This window comes from Pavona decussata, unplaced genomic scaffold (assembly GCF_977016875.1).
Source record: "Pavona decussata unplaced genomic scaffold, jaPavDecu1.1 SCAFFOLD_71, whole genome shotgun sequence".
NCBI lineage: Eukaryota > Metazoa > Cnidaria > Anthozoa > Scleractinia > Agariciidae > Pavona > Pavona decussata.
In genome coordinates this window covers 82,112-103,211 of record NW_028145490.1, presented here as the reverse complement: position 1 = coordinate 103,211, position 21,100 = coordinate 82,112, and the positions used below count along the sequence as shown (strand labels likewise).

The 21,100-nt window shown below is 38.0% G+C and overlaps 1 protein-coding gene and 1 long non-coding RNA gene across 3 annotated transcripts; both read right to left on the bottom strand.

Moving 5' to 3' along the window:
- Nucleotides 1–70: 70 nt before the first annotated feature.
- On the bottom strand, nucleotides 71–20,263 carry LOC146477132 (uncharacterized). 2 transcript variants are annotated; one of them, XM_085113558.1, is made up of 7 exons: nucleotides 20,167–20,263; nucleotides 13,844–13,946; nucleotides 10,438–10,485; nucleotides 9,967–10,008; nucleotides 4,999–6,672; nucleotides 3,046–3,430; nucleotides 71–1,888 (listed from the first exon to the last, which is right to left on the bottom strand). In XM_085113558.1, exons 2-7 carry the CDS (start codon nucleotides 13,890–13,892, stop codon nucleotides 1,831–1,833), a joined length of 2,256 nt encoding a protein of 751 aa, XP_084969684.1. In that variant the 5' UTR covers nucleotides 13,893–13,946; nucleotides 20,167–20,263; the 3' UTR covers nucleotides 71–1,830. The 2 variants fall into 2 exon arrangements, with proteins under 2 accessions (XP_084969684.1, XP_084969685.1); XM_085113559.1 differs by lacking the exon at nucleotides 10,438–10,485.
- On the bottom strand, nucleotides 3,742–4,893 carry LOC146477133 (uncharacterized). Its single transcript, XR_014865405.1, has 2 exons — nucleotides 4,156–4,893; nucleotides 3,742–4,106 (listed from the first exon to the last, which is right to left on the bottom strand). It is a non-coding gene; the product is annotated as an uncharacterized LOC146477133 (long non-coding RNA).
- Nucleotides 20,264–21,100: the final 837 nt, after the last annotated feature.

Here is a 21,100-nt window from a genome sequence, read left to right as displayed (position 1 = left end):
AACAATAATAATAATAATAATAATAATAATAACAATCTTTATACAGGGAGCCCACATCACGAAGGTGATATGCAGTGGGGCCCTGTAAACGACTATAAAGAACCGTTCAAATTCCCTTGCCTCACTCAGTGGAGCGATGCTGAAAGTTCGAATTGACTGGCACATAATATATATTTTATGTAGCATTGCAATTAACAAGGGATCTCCATAAAAGCCTCATATCGAGCTTGCTTTATCTCCTATCAAGGAAATGCAACTTGTAATGTGCTGTTTCTTGTTTGTAGGAGATACATCTGCCTGACATGAAAGTGTATCAGTAAAAAGTAATGTGATAATGTAATCTCATTATCAGCGGTCAAACGTATTGACATAAATGATATGAAAACCACTTCTCCACTTTCGACGTTTTCCACTTAATTTGGCAGAAACTCTCGGTGGGCAACCGGTCACGCCAGGCAGCATAAATTAAAAAATAAATTATATGCAGAAATCAAAGTAATCAGTTACGTCGGCTACGGGGAACAAAGAATGAAAAAGTTCTACCAGCGTTCAGTCAAATGATTGCAGGAGCGATTAGCAACCTGTAATATCGCAATGTAAACATTGCATACACAGTGCCTATAACCAAAAGCAGAACCAAAAATGCAATTTTCCTTAAGAGTTTGTTAATTCTTTACGAAAATTCAACTAGTTTAGGGATTTCTTCACGGGGAATATATGTGAAAGAGTCCCACTTTCGGTGGGAACTGCATACTCGTTGCATGCTTGACCGCTGATCTCTTGTTGGATTGAAGAAACAGACTTACGAAGCCCTCCTAAGTAAAAACTAAATAAAAAATAAATCACTTTCTTCAGGTGTCAATGTATTTAGCGCGGAGCGCTAATTGGGGACACTTTCCAGATCGAATTGGAATTTAGAAGTGTTGGTTTTTGAGCCGAGAGGAGAAAACCGGAGTACCCGGAGAAAAACCTCCCGAAGCAAACACGAAAACCAACAACAAACTCAATCCACATATGACGCTGAGTCCGGGATTCGAACCCGGGCCACATTGGTGGGAGGCGAGTGCTCTCACCACTGCGCCATCCCTGCTCCCCTGCTCCGCCTCGTAAGTATTGCCTCAAAAGAATGGCCTGTTGTTATTTCAACAATAGGTTGTTGTCAAGAAACAGTAGTTAAGATGCATCTTAACTTAGGAGGTCTTCCTAAATCTGGTCCCAGATTCATAAATGGCAAAGTGAACGGAAATTTCTAGGCAACATTTTTTTACCAAGCACATATCGTCTTTTACAAATATATAAATATTAGACACGATCTGTAATTTTCTCAAATGTTGACATGGAGCGAAGTGAGAGCTAAGGTCCACATGTCACAACCTAAAAGACCTATGGGAAGGCCGATTCCAATCTCATCCCCAATTCAAACTAGCGGACAGCGGCGAAGATACCTAGCGTACGCCGCAAAATACTCCATGAATCGTGGACTATTTTGTCACGTGACACACTCGATTTTCTTCCTCCGGGATCAAATATGAATGCTCAATTGTACCAAATTTGATCAAGAAAAAGTATCGCAAAGAAGAAAGTTAGGTGTGTGTCATGTAACAAAATACTTCAGATTCATGGAGCATTTTGCGGCGTGTTTCAGGGTCTTAGTTGCCTTCCGCCATTTTGAACATTAACCCTGAACCAGTAATAATGAAACTATAAGATGCCAATCAGTTTAGAAACAAAAATCGAGTTTATGTACATAACGAAATCTATTGAGGTTTAATCAAGAAAGAAAACGAATGTTCGTATATTGTCACCAAACGTACGTCCATTATAAGATGATTACTCCCACTCCATGTTACCGGGTTGCCTGTTTACGTCTTCCAACTCTCTCCTTGTCCTGTGTAGAAAATTAGCCAAGCCAGTTAAGTTTTAGAAAAATAGGCTGACACGAATGATAGTTAAATAAACTGTTGAGCGAGGATTTTTCTGCCTTGCACCAAGAGAACATCATCAAAGCCTTGTACGACGTATACGTAACTATAATTTCAAAGTATGAGAAGAAAGTATGGCTCATTAGCTTTCATTTGATTGGGCACACTTTAGCATTCTATCAAGAGATTCCCGGAAAGTTTGAACCTCCTTGTACAGCATAATGAGCCGTACTGCTCAGTAACTTTCATTTGAGGGAGCACACTCAGGATCTCAGGATTCCTTTTGCAGAATCAAATTTCTTAGAACCCTTTACTTAACTGCATGTAATTACAAGAGAGATAAACATATGCCAAAGAACTACTGGAACTTTGTTTAACAATTAACACGCCTGATAATCAGAAAAATTTCCGAACGTAAGAAATACTCTCTTAAAACATTTTTTGCATCATGGATGAATGATGTAACCTTTGCTACAAATAGAACATTCAAATTTTTGTTCTTAAACTCATAAAAGATAAAAAAAGGACACATTTGTCTAAACTGACTTCCAAACCTAACAAACAGTGAAATGTTTCTGACGAAACCAAACTTTACCGAAAACTGCTGGTCAGACTGCATAGTTGTATCATGACAGGTAGACCCTATGCCAAAATTTCTGGGGGCTTAATTTATTCTAATGTTGTTAATAAGTTTTGAAAGGGACAGTAAGGCATTCAAGATACCTATTGCCTATAAAATCTGCATCCGAACTGACTCAAACAGTGGCAAGCGGATCATCCTTTCCAGATAGTAGTTGGTGTTTCAAACTCTTCGAACGTCTGCAGTTCAGACACTGGTATCGATAAACTGCAGTTACAGCAGACAAAACTCTCAAAGACAAGGTAACCTTGTCTTCCTTGGCGAACAAAGACAACACACCAATAACTGGTGTCTGAGCATGAGTTCCGCTCATGATCAGGTTGTCGAAATTAGTGCAATCAATTCAACCAACATTCAATATCACCAACAAATCATTTTTAGGTTGACTACTCCCAACAGATTTTGCCTGGGTTCAGTTTCTACAACTTTTATAATTATGGTAACGTCACGCCATGGAAATCAGCCCATGAGAAAAGGACTTACCGTTCCAGATCCCTGTGGTTGTCATCCAATACTTTCCTCTGCATGGCCTCGCACTTTTGAAGGTACTTCCTCGCTTCCATGAATTCTTTCATTGTCTTGTGCACCATTGCAAGGTCAAACAATGACTTGGCTGTGTCCATGTGGTCTTTCAGTACTTCCTGCCGAATTTGAAGCCCTTCCTCTGCATACCGCTTAGCGTTGTCAAGATGACCCAGAGCATGATAATTCTCGGACAAACTGTCCAGGATGGTAGCAGTGAAGGGATGACGTTCACCAAGTTTTCGTCTGTAAATTGGGAGCGTCTTATTTTCTCTGATATCTATGGCTTGTTGCAGTAGTTCACGTGCTCCCTCTTGTTGGCGTGCCGCTTCAAGAGAGATGGCCACTAGAAATAACAATTTTTAGGGACTGGTCAAAAATAAAGGGGGTGGGTCGGAGCAGAAATGAGGTGGGTCACCAGCTTTTGAGCCCTTGGTAAGGTGTGGATGGTTCAATTTTCAGCTACCCATGGGGGGGTGGGTCATCCTATTTTATAACAGGAGTAGGCACAAATTTAAAAAAAATAATTGCTTTTAATAATCAAAGTCTTGATACCACTGGAACAGTTGGCCACCCATTTAAAGTAGAAAAGCTTAACTGATCTGCAATATTTTGGTATGCAAAACACGCCGCAATTTTATTAAAATGTATGAATGCTTTTCAAACACGTCTCGCCGAAATTATTGTTTAAAAATACTCTCAAATGTTTTGTCTCCTGTTATATAAAATACAATTTTAATAAAATGTAGGAATATTTTTTCCCATTTCATTGTTGTTTAGTATTCTGCTACCTTAATCAATATGTTGCTACCACACAACCTATATCCCAACCAAGACGCAAACAAAGAAAAATGAAGTGCTATTTCTTCTTCAAGATATCAATAACTAGTAAACAGAAATAAAGGAAATTCCAACAAATGCATTCAATATATCACTGAGACCTGTTCATCACTAGAATATATCAAGAAGGGAGAACAACTGAAAAATTTGGGAGTGATACCTGTTATGATAACAATATCCTCCTCGCAAAACAAGCTTCCAACAGTTGAAGTGACCGTAATAGCGATGTACCGTTAAGCGTACTTCGCCGCCCCTCATTCCCCACGAAACGAGGCCTGAGGCCGGAGGTTTATGACTTTGTCATACACAAAATGTGGTTTCATTGGATTATGCAGCCGAAAGAATCCATGTTTCATAGGAAGTGGGTCATATAATAAACAACCTTCATTTAGGGGTGTGTCAGTCGGTTTTGTTCTAAAAGAAGGAGGTGGGTCATGCGTTTCGTATCCAGCACATTTCCAAATGCTCCGGCCCATCCCTATACTTTTGTACCAGTCCCTTAGTCTTGCACCTGTTATATCTACAAAAAGAACGACCATGTATAATATGCATGGTCTTTCTTACACTCCGATGACTTAAACATAACTCAATCCTCGAGAGGTAGGCCAGAACATGTTAAAATCAGCTTAGCCAGGAAGTCCGTCAAAGGACAACGTACCCACCATTTGGTTTAATTGTGACCAACTTGGCGAGTCTAACTATCTTCACTTATGATCAGTGAAAATGAATTTAACATAGAAAGTGTGTTCAAACAACGTTATTCAGTTTACTTCTTTTGCAATGCTGATTTGTTTTCGTGTTTGCATCACATTATCTAAAGCGATCATGAACGCATCTATTATGTCAAAACTTTGATAAGTTTTTTGTCCGATTTTATGGATACTGACTGTATCTGATGAGAATCTGAAGTTAAGAAAAGTTACTTGTTCCCAGCTCTCCGCTATATATGTGTTCAATGGCCTTTTTTATCTATATATATATATATATATATATATATATATATATATATATATATATATATATATATATATATATATATGTTGTACAATCACAATTATTAATACACTAACTCACCTGCCATATCATTATATGTTGCACCCAACATCGCACTGTCCTGCTCCCCATGTTGAATTCGAATGTCAATTGCCTGTTGAATCGTGTCCCTTGCTTCAAGGAATTTGTTTTCTGTTCCAAGAATTCGACCGAGTTTGGCAAGACATTGGGCTCTGATGTTACCAGTGCTGATTTCAAGAGCATTTTGGATTCCATGGGCTTCAACCAAATACCTTTTGGCATTTTCGGCGGCTTCGTCAGGCTGCAGACATGTTGAAAAGAACAAGTTGAACACTTCTCGGACGCCTAACGAGGTAAGACATTCACTCAGCCTTCTTAGGTCTCCCATTTCTTCGCTCTTTTGTTTCAACTTGGCGAAAACCGTTTCGAATCTTTTCTTCCCCATCATCTTTGCGAGAAGTCCCCCGACTTTGTTGAACACGTCTATACATCCTTCCATTTGGTCTTGTCCCATGGCACCATTCTCAAACCAGTCAAGCAGCTGTATGATGTCCTCTTCTTCCTGCCGAAACGTAGTGATAGCTTCTAACACCTTTTTGCTGAGAAATTTTTCGAAACTGTCTTCAAGGAAAGCGAGAAAGTATTTGATGAACAAGTTACGAGCACCACGGTAGACTTCGTGAAAACGTGGTTCCTGAGCTTTATTCTGGCAGTAGAGTTTTTGGATTGTAAGGAAGCTGTACCAGCATGGACCTTCACGGTTCAAGATGTTCTGTTCCAAGAACGATCGCTTCGTCAATTGCAATATGTGATCTATTATTTCCTCTGAGTGGAAGATTTTCTCAACAGTTAGAATCGTAAAACGTCCTCTAAACAATGTTAGAGATACAAGGGTGTCTTGTAGATGCGGATCGAGTCTTTCAAAGCAGGCGTCAAGACACACGTCTAACTTTTTCTCTTTCTCAGCAAGTGGAATCTTTGTAAATTTTTCAAATTTCTTTCTTGCGTTTGCGTTTGTCATCATTTTCACAAGATCGGGTGGATAATCCTGCTGTGAGGCCAAGATGTTAAGAGCGTGTGGAATTCCACTACAAAACTGAGCTATTTTGTCGGCAGTTTCTTTGTCCAGCTGATAGCGGTCACCATAGACGTTTTTCAGCAGCTCGAATGAGTCTTTGTCTTTGAAGGAATGCAGCCTGATCCATTTTTGACCTGTGTCCAGGAATGGAACATCCGCTGATGTGGTTACCAGCAATTTTACTTTTGCTGAGCCTCTGACAATTTCTCGTATGAAATTCATGATTTCCTCGACTTCTTTTGTGTCTGTCCTTCCCTCTGGCTGGGCACTACTTTCTAAGTGTTCAAAGTTGTCCAGCAACAGCACAGTGTAAAGATCCTCTTCATTTATTAGGCGCCTTTTCACCTCAGAAACTGGCTCGTTTAAAGGAAAATGGTACACTTGTTTAGAAATCTTCCAGGCAAGATCATCAAGGGAACCCATATATTTGCAATTGACGTAGATGACAGCAGTATTGTCGCTGTTATCACGGATTTCGTTGGCTGCCTTGATTGCAGTGGCTGTCTTTCCGATCCCAACAGCACCATGTATGAGGACGCATCTGCAGACATTACCCTGCTCTTGGCTGAGGAATTTCTTGATGAAACTCAGCTCTTCCTCGCGATTGACAAAATGAGGAACTGGGTTCGGAAGCTCAGAGAGACGTCTGCAAACACCTGTAGATAAATTACATCCACTGTGCATTTTAGTCGTCTTATTCTAAGAGATCTAAAATAAAAAAAATTGTATTCGGTAGCAGACAAATGCGTGGAACGTTTTGTGTCGCTAATATTTCCCAAACTTGACCAGTTTAAACTACTCAATTGAGGTGTTCATTGACAAACGATCGCAACAACCTAATCAGTGAGTTTGCGACTCAAATTATCTACTGACAATTTTACTGAAAACTGGAAAACGTTAATAACTTTGTTTCAATAAACAAATGAATTGGTCACGGGGTAACGTTGCAGATGCAATTTATTAAAATGGCAAACGCTTTCATTTGGTTCAGTTACCTCAACTCCGTAAAAACTAAAATCTTACTTTAAGACGTTTTTTACACTTAATTCTGGTGCTGTGGTAAGAAAGCGCGTAAATCTCATTTGAAGACGATTCATCTTAGGATAAGACGACTTTCTTCTTATTTATACGATGATGGCGTCTTAGATTAAGATGATTTTTTCTTAGATTCAAAGTGCTGTGGTAAGTCATATTTTCATCTTAACTCAAGATTTGAATTGAACAATCTTATTCTAGAGGCTTTAGAATCTCAATTTAAGTTTCGAAGCAAGGAAGAAATCTTCAATCTAACTGCAACGGTCACTATTAAGCCTACGTTCAAAAACAGGGAGCGTTTAATACTGTTAAGCTTGAACATGATACATGCAGCAATGAAAACACAACAAATTTCAATCCATAGTACTTTATTAAAACCAAATCAGTCTGAAATGACACAACTTATACAAATCCGCTTACCGTAAATTCGCAGGAAAACAGAGGTCGGGCCGCGGCATTTTAAATACTGTTTTGTTGGTCTTAAAAGTCCCGTAAATTATAAACTTTGCATTGCAGATTGTCTGAATTGTCACTACACTCATTCCTTTGATCGGTGACGCAGCAGAATTGCAGGACTCATCTTGGTTCTTAAAAAACAGGCGGTTTAGAAAGCGACAGTAATTTCTTCATTCCATTTTCATTCCGCTGAGTGTGCAGTGCATGCTGTTAAGTACGTGTATAGTTACAACGTTTAGCCCAGGCTTTAGACCGTATTTGATGTCCAGATGTCTTCTCATTTGAATATTAAAGTTGTTGTCTCGAAATTCTTGTAAATTCTCCACTCTCCGCTGCTTGAAAAATATTAACGGCTTGTTTTAAGTCTGAACAAGGTGAGAGTTTGCGATGGATTAAAGCTCCAGACTCCAGCCCAGACACCGTGTCTGCAGAGTTTGGATCAAAATCAACCAATCAGAAGAGAATCCTGTTCCCTATGAGGTCTGCATATTTTTAATGAAGCAATCAGGAAGGGCTTTCCAAAATTTGGATCCTTTTGTGTTGGAATTTTCTATTTCTTCCAAGTTAAAAATGGTGAGAGTAGAGATTGGCGTATTAAATCGCCGATATCTGGCATGTCAGATATCGGCGATTAAATTCGCCAAATGTGCCCGTTCCCGCGATTTTTTTACGCTCGTCGCTGCGAATTGCCAGTAAAGTCAATCAGTCAGGTTGGGCGGGTTTATCACATGAACAACGCCGCGATCGGCGAAAAAAAAATCGCCAGGTGTGTCCGCATCAATCGGTGGCGAAAATCACTGGCGATTTTCGCTGGCGATCAAATTCGCTGCGATCGTCGTATAAAATGCCAGGTGTGTCGCCAGCTTAAGGCGTATTGCATCTTACGTAGGATGGCAGTATCTTATAGCCTGCTTAGGCGTCTTAAAATTTCCACAAGACCAAAAAACGTCTCAAAATAAGGACCCCATCGACTCAGAGTAATATAATTAAGACTGGTCTTAAAGTAAGATGCCTCAATGTTGATTAAGATAAGCGCTTCTCAAATGAAGACGATTTAAAGACAATATTTAAGACGATCTTTTATCTTATATACTAACTGAGACTCCGATAGTCTTCATTTGAGATCTCCTGTGTTAAAATAAGATGGTCTTGCATAAGACGGCAAATGTGTGCTGCTGACAGATGGCGTTATAAAGTAAATTAAGACATTCCGTCATGATAAATTCGAATTAATATTTAAAAAATTACCCCGTTAAAGACTGTATTTACTGAGCCTGAGGTGAATAATTGTTTTAGTATAATTACTCAGGTGATTATCAAAGAAAAACAAGAACCGTCCGAAAAATGTCGATTTTGTTTGTTTGTTCAGTCTCAAATTGTCACGCGTCAATGAACGGAGACGCGCAGTCTGCCGATCACATGCTCAATCGATAAACTGCTCATCCCTCAAGCAGTACTCTTTCACTGTCGCTTCATTGAGACGAAGCATTGATTTCTGGGAATTTAATATTGGGTTTCTCCGACCTGTTCACCAAAACAGATGAACCAGGCTGTTTGGTGTTAAACTCTAGGATCACAAGTTACTGTTAGCGATAGCACTTTATCGCACAATTTCTTGTTGATGGCTTTTGGGGTTAACGGACTTTTACGACTTGCCCTCGGAGATAAGCTGCTTCAGGTAGGAATTAAGTCATTTATTGCCTTCACTAAACAGAACTTTTTTTGTTGTGAGGCGGTGGCATTTAAAAATAGTGGTCGATAGCCGCTCCAACCGACAACAAACTGGTTTTCAGATTGTAAAAATTGCCGTCCTTTTTTCCTTACTGAAACGCAAAACTTAGAGACACATTTATTCATCTCGTTTACTGACACGCTTTTAGATTCTGTCTTAAATTCGTCTTGTTGGTGAAAATCATTCTTTTAAATAAAGAAAATCTTGCGCGAATTAAACTTAAGCTTAATTTGTTGTTTTCATTTCAAATTTTCATATCTTACCTTCGAAAAGTGTCACCCCGGACTTAGCTGCATGTTTAGTGCCTTACGGAATCGCATTTCCTTTCACCCTATTTACTTCCTCCTCAGAAACATAAACAAATCGCTAAGCGGCCACTTTGAAAATTAGTGCTCCCGCTATAATCACCTCGCGCAAGGTGATTATAGCAGGATAAGACGCAATCCTCGACCAATCAGATCAACGGAATCTCTATAATCACCTGAGTAATTATACTAAATATTAATATTAAAAGGGTGTATTCTAGTCATAGCTGACAAGACCGTGACAACCAGACCCTTTCCAACAGCAATTTCCTTCCCAGCCGTTGCAGTTACCATCCTCACCCATCTCCCTGTGAGTTATTCAGGTTATCTTGAGCAACAATGCTCGCTTCCTCTTACAAGCTTTTAGGTTTCCCTTGTGGCTTCAGGAATAGCACATACTGGTGGACTTTTTTTTTAAATACCTGACAGAGATTCTTTCCTTGGTAGGCCTTCTTCTCCACCTCCTGTATAAAAAATGAAGATAAAATTACCGCAGTGTTTCAATTACCGCTACTAGTTTGATGACCTTTTCGAAAGTGTTTTTTGTTAATGAGTGCTCTTATTCTCCAATAAGCGCCCATATATCCTAGAAGGCCGTGTAGTGTGCGCTACTTAACACCAATTAAGTGCGTTTTTAAAAACCTAAAAACCACGTTATTGGGCACGAACCAGGCCTCCTTGTGTAGGTTCATTCAAGTGTGAACTGAAGTGTCGAGATACAAGCCAGCCGGAGAACGGTTAGATTACACACACTAAAACTCTTGCACAAAAGCCAAACTGTGCGGCTTTCTAGCCGGCTACCACTTAAATAGCGAACGCCCAACGCGCATAACTTCAAGGCTATTGCGAAAATGATCTGTCCACCCTGGAAGATGAAAAGTCATAAAAAATACCTTCACTCATTTCCGCCATGACTAGTGTGCCGCTATACAGGAGAACGCCTGTGAAAAACCATTAAAAAAAATTGATAAATAATTAATCAAGCTGACTGATAAAATCATGGCCGTGAAAAGTATTTGGATACCCGGTTTTAATTTAGCGCACACTTTCACAATCTCCCCTTCTTTTCCTCTTTTGATGAGGAGGGATAATGTATGAAAAAATCCAAGAGAGGGATTTATTATTATTATTATTATTATTATTATTATTATTATTATTATTATTATTATTGTTATTGTTATTGTTATTGTTATTGTTATTGTTATTGTTATTGTTATTGTTATTGTTTTAAAATAATAATAATTCTTTATTAAAATATTTCACACAAATTGCTATTTACAAGTTAAAAGTATATAAAAAAGCTATTAAAAAACCTATTCACAATTCATTTCGATTAAAAAGAAAGATAATATTTCCAAGCAATAATGTTTTTGTAAAGAAAAAGAAAAAAAAACAAATGTTATGAAGTTTTTATTATTATGTGCAGTTAAAGAACGTATGTATGCTAAAATAGAACCACATAGGGCGCGCAGCGTAACCTTTGCGATGTTAAGGAACTATAAAAAGAAAACTGCTGAGTTAAATATTAAAAAAAAATAGCGATAAAATATGAAAATCTCATAAAATATAAAAGTTCTCCGACACAAAAACGATATGGAGCTTCTACGCTATTCCCTAAAGGAAAGTCAATTGACGGTAGCTTTGAATGTTCTCACTTTGAATGTTCTCATTTTTATTATTATTATTATTATTATTATTATTATTATTATTATTATTATAGTTTTATTATTATTATTGTTATTATTATTATCATTATCATTATCATTATCATTATCATTATCATTATTATCCAAAAAACGCTCTCTGTTTCATCACGTCCTTTCGAAATTTCTTCCGCCTAGCATTAGAAATCGTTAGGTATCCTATGGGTTTTATATAAATGGAAAAATCGACATTTTGGATGGATGAAGGTGCTAGCGAACGGGTAACCAAACAAATAAACGAATGAAGGGCGAAATGAACGAAATAATAAATCCTAACAAATACTTGTCCATGAACTAACAAACAACAGTACAAGTGGACAACAATGGGTGGACGGACAGACGGATGGCTAGATGCATAAATAATAATAATGATGATTACATGATTATAATAACTTAAAATAACAATTTGTTTAGGAAGAGACTGCTCGGTCTTCCGAGCCAGGGGCTCATGTTCACAAACGCTCGACAAATTAATATAATGTAAAGCAGAACAAAGAATAAACTATACATATAAAATCAAGCTAAACCTAACTGAGTATTTAGTTAATCAATAAAACCTTCGAGGAAATAAAGATCATAAGCCAAAGTTACATGTACACCCTTTAAATTCAGCTATAGAACGAAAATGAGCCGGTAATGGACATGCTATACTCAACTGAATTTGGCAAATAGTTCCAGTAATGCAAAACAATATATTAAAAGAGTTATGTAAGTTGTTATGTTGTTATGTTGTTGTGATGTGGTTGTGGCCATGCTTAAGGAGGCTCGCGGCAGTTTTTCTGGACTTAGGGTGGAAGTTTTGAAATTACAATCTCGCATACAATATAAACTTCGATCTCCTTCATACTACATCATCATTTCAACATATGATCAAAGTTAATTTTCTCATCGGCTTCCAAGCAACAGCTATTACCATAGCAACGGAAGCGAATGGCCTCTCATTTTAAACATTGTCGATTATCTCGAAATCTAGTCAGACACTTGATGACGAAACTTTAGGGATTTTAACTACTCAATCTAGACAACTTGTAGGCGAAATTAGAAAAAAAATCTGTTAGAGCGTTTTCAAGTAAATAATGAATCAATTTTTATAGGGTGATTTTGTCTATTCCCGCATTTTTCACCAATATCTATGGCAAAATAAAACTTGACACTTTGTCTTTTCTGTTAAAAGGTCATTCCTCATAGCAAAACATTCTAACTGTATATTGAGCTTCATGGATGTCTCAGATTTTAAGATATTTATGTTTCAAAACAGTTAAAATAAAGCGCAAATGAATGAAAAAGTTCCTACTTTGCATAAATCGAGATATCTTTAAAATACCCCGACGGATTTTTCTGTTAAATTACAAGCGGTTAGAGTAACAATTCTTTTCGATATTCACGCAAGTTTTAGGCACAAGAACCGAAACCGGTGTTAGATAAGAAGGCTGAATCTTGGTCAAGTTTCAGTCGTTATTCGCTTTTTCCGAACAAGAGTTTTATTTTCTTTGTCCAGGTCTATTCCACTTCTATTCACGTTCTGTGAATATTTATGATTACGTGAAGTCGTGCAAAAGGTAAAATTTACATAAATATAAGCTCACGTTTCTCAAGTCTTCCATTAGAAATTTTACCTTTTGCACGACTTCACGTTATGATAAATATTCAAAGAACGTGACTGAATAGCAGTGAAATAGACCGGGACAATTAAAACAAAATTGTTGTTCGGAGAAAGCGAATAACGACTGAAACTTGACCAAGATTCAGCCTTCTTATCTAACACCAATTTCGGTTCCTGGGCCTAAAACGTGCGTGAATATCGAAAAGAATTCATACTTTAACAGCTTGTAATTTAACAGAAAAATCTGTGGGCGCATAAAAGATAGCTCGATTTATTCAAAGTAGGAACTTTTTCATTCATCTGCGCTTTATTTTCACTGTTTTTAAACCTAAATATCTTAAAATCTGAGACATCCATGAAGCTCAATATACATTTAGAATGTTTTGCTATGAGGAATGACCCTTTAAAAGAAAAGACAAAGTGTCAAGTTTTATTTTGCAAGAGATATCGGCGAAAAATGGGGAAAAAACAAAATCACCCCGTAAAAATTGATTCATTATTTACTTGAAAACGCTCTTGCAGATTTTTTTTTTAATTTCGCCTACAAGTTGTCTAGATTGAGTAGTTTAAATCCCTAAAGTTTCGTCATCAAGTGTCTGACTAGATTTCGAGATAATCGACAATGTTTAAAATGAGAGGCCATTCGCTTCCGTTGCTATGGTAATAGCTGTTGCTTGGAAGCCGATGAGAAAATTAACTTTGATCATATGTTGAAATGATGATGTAGTATGAAGGAGATCGAAGTTTATATTGTATGCGAGATTGTAATTTCAAAACTTCCACCCTAAGTCCAGAAAAACTGCCGCGAGCCTCCTTAATACGTGGCTCGAAAAAGCTAGAAATATATAAAGGGACCAGCTTATTAATCGAATTATTATGAACTTAAAGAAAAAGACAAAATACAACGTCTATGCTCTAAGTTAGGAGCCGTAGAGGCAAGACTACATGGCCCAATGAGTGTGCTCCATAGTAAGTTTTTATTTCAATACTTACCAGCTCTTCCCTCAGCGCCTGGGACGGGTTGACCAAGATTATCCGCCATTTTTTTACTGATAAACTGTTCAAATTCTTTATCTTGTAGTTTGCGCTTCTTTAACTACGGAAAGAAAAATGGAGGCGTTTCATTCATGAAACATAGCAAGAGCTCTTTTTGGACAAGACGATGTGTCTATCTTTCTTCAGACTTTTTATTTTTGAGAAAAACCCATCATGCAATAGTTTGTGGAGGGTGAGCAACATTGCTTGTGTGCGTTTAACTTAAGAGCGCGTTCTTTTGGGACAGTTGCTGAATAGGAGTAAATTGCGTGGAATAGAGAAACTTTAGGTTCATAAGACCTATTCTGTTTACGAAATGAAAAGAATAGTATTCCGTTCATTTTCTTCCATTTAGCACAACGAACGAAATGCAGTCAACACAAAATAAGAGGAACTGTGTTTTTCGGGGAAAGTTTCCTGGCCAATGGGCCAGGAATTGGCAAAACTGCGCCCTTCTTGTAGCTATTGGAGACTAGCAAGGGGTTAGATTCAAGAAGTCTTCCTAGGTTTAGATGTATCCTCAGTATCGCTCTTGAAGCAGTACAAGCATCTTTTGAACGAGAAGAGAGGTGCATACTATAGCGCAAAGGTTTCGAAGCTAAAAGATACCGTACCCAGTTCCGACTCGAAACACTTCTGGAACTGTCTAGAATCAATGGATGACTCAATAATATCTAAAGATATTCTACCCTCTTCAAAGGGAATTGGTTGTCCTATTTCAAAACGCTCCATTCAAACGAACTACTCAACTGACTCTGATCAGCTGAACGTTAGTAGTGAATTATGGCAAATAGAAGAAAGTAAAATGCAATAACGTTCCTTAGACCACCTCATTTCCGAAACTGAAATACGAACCTGTCACATCCCCCGAGTTTATGTATCTGATCTTCCTTCAAAATTTGATATTCTATTTTCTTTGAATAATTGTACCCATAGCTATAACACCAGGCATGCATTTTCGTTTTGCTTACCATATTGCAGAACAAATATCAGACAATTTTCTGTTATATTTTAAGGCCCAAATTTTTTAATACTCTTAATTCTGAGATCACTAGCTGTACTTCTGTCGCGTCCTTCAAAAATAAGTTAAAAGATGTCTTTATTAAGAACTATTATTTTTTTACATACAATTTGTTCTCCGATCTTCCGCCTCTTGCTCATCCATAGTTAAAGTACCCGATCATTCACTCTTGTATATTGTGAGGAAACGTATTTCATATAAGCCTTGTGGTTTCGTTCAGGCTTCCTTGCTATTTTTACCTTCGACTCGAAAACCTGTATTTTGCCTTGTATTTTGTGATGTGTAATGGCAAAAATAAAAATAAAATACAATTTTGGAGGTGCTGTTGGCTTTCCCAGCCAAATTACTAGTTGACCTTTTATTTTAGTTGTTTCGCTCTCTTAACGCCTTTTCTCGTCCCTTCGAAAGCAAAAAGCCACTTGGTAATTCCCCATGTTAATAACATTTTTTGTGTGATAAAACACCAAAGAAAACGGTGATTTTTCTTCACAACTCTGTCGGAGTTTCCTAGGCGATTTAAACTTTATAAACAGATATTCACCGCATTTTCGGTCGAGTGCCTCTAGAAAGGGGAATCCAAACCGGCTGTCTAACCCCTTAAAAGATTAAACACTGCACTATGTTTGAAATCATAGTTTGAGTTTATATACATACTGACATCCCTCAGGCCTAGCACAACCAGGCAAGTCAATAAAAGGCAACGATTCTCCACTCTCGATCGTCTCCTTCGATTAGTTTCTTCAGCTCAGTGTACGGAGATAGATTATGAGCCGTTTAATCTTTACTAAGAGAATAGAATCCTAAGCTGTGCACTTACTGGTGCGCTTTATATCTCATTTCATTTAAGCTGACCTTATCGCACATATGTAACAGCAATATATCATAATCTTCTTTATTAGCTATTGTAACTTATACACTCAGTTCTTTTTTTTATTTTAATCTTTTCATTTTTTGGTTCCGCGACTGTTATTAATTTCTGGACATTATTATGCAATATGGAGGCCAGCTAGAAAATCGGATGGTTAACTTGGCCGCCATCTTCAATCTACCTTAAAATTTTCAAAGCAAACTAAACAAACAAGAATGTAATTAAAATACTTAAATTAATCTTGAGGAAAATAAAGGTTGTTGTTGTTGTTGTTGTTGTTGTTGTTGTTGTTGTTGTTGTTCAGTATTGCTTCAAAAGTAAATTAAGAATCATGTCCACTTTTTCAAGAAACTGATTAACATTCACAACGCAGATTTCTTTGCTCTCAAACGCATTTGAAATTTTTTAAATATTTTAGATTATTATATCTCATTTTATGTGCCGAGAAGAGAAGTCAAACACCCTAACGGAAAAACTTACCTTGATTCAGTGCTCAAGTATAAACAGCCTTGAATCTCGTTTAGTGAACACTTAAAACTACGTAACAGGTCTAGCCGACAATATATTGATGTGATAGACCAGTAAAGTACACCCACTTTTTTGAAATTCTGAATTTAAGTTCTCTTGACAAATGCGAGGTAAAAAAGGAAAGCAAGTGATACAATTTTTAAACCACTTTAGTAAAGATTCGATAGACAAAATTGACTTATGGTCATTCCCTTATAAAGTGGAATGTGTACATTTACCGCAGTAAGGGAAAAAACGAAATTAAATAGAAGATAGATCCTCTCAGTTATTTATACAACTTTTAAAAGCTGTTGCCAAAAGAAAGCCGGAAAAATATTCAGGCTTGAACGGGATTCGAACCCATGACCTCTGCGATGCCGGTGCAGTGCTCTACCAACTGAGCTATCAAGCCAACTGGGAGCTGGTCATATCGTGGGTAAGTAATAAACCCATGAAGGATAAATTAATAAATATGAAACATATGAAACATATATTTGAACTGCGGGTGAAAGATTAAATAGAAGGAAGATCCTCGCAGTTATTTGCGCAACTAAAGCAGTTGCGGAAAGAATCCCTGAAAAAAATTCAGGCTTGAACGGGATTCGCAACTCAGTTAAGCCTGGGAACAAGGCGGTCGAAACTCCTGATAACTATTTGAAGGACCGATATGTTATTGCATTCTTTTGACCACGCAAGCGGTTTTGTTTTCTTAGGGTCCGCTGCAGTGATTAATGGCAGAGAAAAGCTTAACGGTTGGTTGAATCTTAAACTTCAGAGTCCGCATGATATCGAAAGTCGCAGTAATATAATCGCGTAATCCCCACTTCGAGACAAGCATTGTTCAGACATTTGGGTCCGAGCGATCAATAATTTTACAATATAGAGTGTTTGTGAATACTTGCAATATTATTGTCGCCGTGGACTCATAAAATGCAAGGAAACATCCAACTTCAAGTGGACTTTGGCAGAGCAGTATATTTGTCTTCAGATACTGAACCGGCCAGTGAATACCAGTGCTCCATCTTGTATTTAGGCCATACTTCTTTTTTCAAGTTTGGTTCCTTATTGATCCCAGCTGTTTTCCTATGTATATTTGAATCAAAATGCCTTTAACTGGAATTTTCAGCGAAACATTAAAAGAAATTAATGGCTAATCATCTTTGAATTCTTTTGCGATCACTGAAGTAAAGTAGCTACCGAATGTGATTGTCTTCGCTGGTATTTGGCCGCTTATACCTTGCGATACGCCTCAACTCGTCTGTCGCTCCAAATTGGCTGTCGACGTGTGTGTTTAACACTATTTACATTATTAAAAACACAAAATGACTTCAGATGAGATCCGATGCCTTTCTGGCCATTGTCAGTTGACCGCAACTGTACAAACAGTATTAAAACTCGTCAGTGCAGCAGACCTTCTGCTAATTTTTCAAATCTTGTTAATTGGCAATAAAAATCAACTCAGTATATTAAAAGAGGTTGATGTATGCGACCGGCTGAGGTTGAAAGTGGTTACAACCGCCACAGTCTCGTTACCTTTACAACTAATGTACAAGCTTGTTCTACCGAACTGAACTGTTCTACCGAACTGAACACCTGAGGTTCAGTGATAAAGTTGCTAAGTGCTGACATGCTTGTAACACTCATATCTCTCCTGTTATGAGTTCTTTTCTCATCTTTTACCCAAACGTCATGACGCTCGTGGGTTGCTCTGAGGGCAGCCCGTGTCGAATAATTGGGCTCCAGATAGAAGGGATCTATTGTTCTGATTGTCTTCAACAAAACTGAACGACCCAATCAAAATCCATTAACGGTGCGTACATCACGAGAGAGTGGACCCACTCATCCCTAGCTATGTGATGTCAATGCAAATCATCATTGAAAAGTTTTTTCTTTTTTTTTTTTTCAATATCAGTCACATGTAGACAAACAGACACTTTTATTTAGTTATTTTTAAGACTCTAATCTGCCGTTTTCAGAAAGAAAATAAACCTTTTTCAAGCGGCAAATTGAAAAAAATACTTCTAAGTAGTATTCGACAGTTTAAACGGTGGAAATTGGAGAGTTCACAGCGAAGAAATCACGCTTTGACAAACAGATCGAATAATTCAATGTGAAGGAAAACAGCCCAGAGGTCACAGTACAGTGATTACTGGTGCGTGACGCTGCAGACTGTCGTACTGTACTGATGCCTAAGCGCTGCTGGTAATCTACTATTCGACCTAGCAAAAAATTTAAAGGTTTGATTGTCAATTTTAACTAAAACTTTTCGTCTAGGAAAGCTTTGTTTCTGTTTTTAACTGAGTTGTTAGATTGCTAAGTGGGAACTTAACTACTATACAGGGGAAAGTATTTGTTAAGAAGAACACTTCGTGCCTTATACGGACGCTTTGATCCTTACGTTTTCACCTTTAATTTGGAGACAGAAACCGTTCCTACATTGGTTTTTTTTCAATAGTAAACGTGAGTCAGATCCCCTTATCTGTTTTTGTTAGTGTTGCCCAGCGCCAAGCGGGGTCATGACGTTTTCAGAAAATAATTTCCTGTATGATAAAATATCACGCAGTCTTTCTGGATAAAACTATTCAATTATTTCAATTCCGAAGGGAGGATAGTTTCAAAAATCTGCGAAGCGACAAGCATACAACGGGAATAAATAGGCCACATTAAGCATCCCGCGAAAATGCTATTAGGGGCATCTTATTCAAAGTGTATTTGATTATTCAACCTCCGAACATTCGATTTATGTGTCAGTGTTGTTTTAAAAAAGCACAACCTATCGATTTTTCTATCATGACCTACCTATAAAGTGACGGCTGAAACAGAAGAATGTTACATAGCCGATATCTAATGGCTCAGCTTCGTCGCCATTCTCTTGTGCATCCTAAATTACTGAACTTTTCCCAGAGTTTGCTCATCAGAACAGCTGCGTCACTGTTGAGTTAGCTTGTATCCCGGAATGATCAAGAATCATTCGGGAACGAGGATCTCAGTCGCCGCCTTCAGTTCTCCATAGCAGAGCAGTACTCAGAAGAAGAAAAAATCGATTGATTGCCGAATTGACACGATTTCACCTTATATCAGTTCAAATCGTTGCTTTTAAAGCTTTGATTACCACCATGTAAACATCGCGTCCTCTACAGAAAGTCTTCTAGATGTATATTAGGCCAAAGAAGTAGAGGGATTTTAATCCCTTTTCCAGTCGGCTGCTTAAGTCGCTTAAGTTGTAATCGGTATATTTCTGATGAATTCTGGAGATGAACAGTCAACTTTACCATGCCAATGTTGTTCCATTTAGCATTTCTGCTTTAAGTACATTATTCCTGAAGTCCAAGATACTATCTTGCATATTCCTTTCCTTCTTGGAATTGATGAATATTTATAGTTGTATTTAATTAACCTTGCAAACCGAGAAGCATAACAAAACAGTTCAAAGAACAAGAAATGGCTGTGAGTGTTTAAAATGTTTTATGATCACGAAGCCCAGTAAACACCAAACAATGGTTGGCCTGCGCGGGTGCTGTACGCGAGAAATTTTCGTCTTTGATATTGTGTGAAAGGCCTCAATTCTGTGTCCAATTGATCAGATGCACCAACTGCGTTGGAAGAACAAAATACCACCACTTCTATTGCTGAAGATAAGATTTTTTGTCGAGTAATATCGGATAAACACCGTACGTTGCGACAGGCAACTCAAGTGCGCTAACCTTCGGCAAATGTTTCGGGGCAGCTACTGAAGTTTGCTAGACTACTGACGGTAGTGCGCAAGGCCCGGGAGATTGTTATTTTGTGCTTGAACCGGAACAACAGATCAAGACCAGAGACTTTTAGTAATTTAATGACGCCGGAAAGCGAAGTGCTAATTACACTTATACGTCTATACCTTACCTGTTAAAAATCCTGTTCTCGCCTTTAAATTTTTATCCGAACATCAAGACGATATATACTTCAGCTGAAAGCCAGTGTTTGGTTTAATTGATTACCTCCACACGATTTACGTCATCATTGTTATCACACCCTTTAGCGTCTGCTGGCTTGATTGGCACACTACGTCACGCGTGACCGATATTTTGAAATTTGAACGGAGTTTTGAAATTTTTATGTCGGTTTTGAATACCCTGTCAGCAGGGCGTTTCTTTCTGGCAAGTTTTTAAAGTATGTACGAGGTCGTTCACGTCTCTGGTATTTCGCGTAGCTGGCATGTTTGGCGTTCCCGGGAAAAACCTCTACCCCGAGATCATTTACGGTGGCAAACTGTAAATTTACAATGCAAATTTATGATTTTGTGTCCACCGATGCGGGTCCACCTTGTTTGTCGCTGGGATTTAGGTCATAATCTCTATAGTAACGGGATTAACGATCTCACGCATGCTCAATGGGAAATATAAACTGCTCCGGGGCAGAGGTTTCTGTCGGAGACGCAACCTCGTAATCAAAGTCTTCGTTCCCCTTGACCAGCGGTGGAGAAACGTCAAGCCTGTCCAGTAAGGAACGAAGAGGCGCGGGATGAGATTGTCGGAGACGCTAAACAAGCCATAGGTGAGATACCAGAGACGCGAACGACTTCGTACAGGATGTTACTAAATGTAGAACGGGGAACGGCTAACCGGGGACGGGAGCATGGGAAGAAGTGTACAGTGGTAGTACGCATAAGAATTGAATAATAATAATAATAATAATAATAATAATAATAATAATAATAATGATGATGATAATAATAATTTACTTAAGGGACTGAGATGAAAGGGAAGCTTTTAACGGTAGGTCGCCGTTTGCAGTGTAATTAGACGACTCGCCTACACACGCCGCACAGGCTTATTCG

Coding starts and splice junctions, on each gene's coding strand:
- LOC146477132 (XM_085113558.1), bottom strand. CDS start 13,892: ATGGCGGATAATCTTGGTCAACCCGTCCCAGGCGCTGAGGGAAGAGCT. Junction 3,431..4,998: donor AACATATAATGATATGGCAG/GTGAGTTAGTGT, acceptor TGTTATTTCTAG/TGGCCATCTCTCTTGAAGCG. Junction 1,889..3,045: donor AACCACAGGGATCTGGAACG/GTAAGTCCTTTT, acceptor TTTTCTACACAG/GACAAGGAGAGAGTTGGAAG.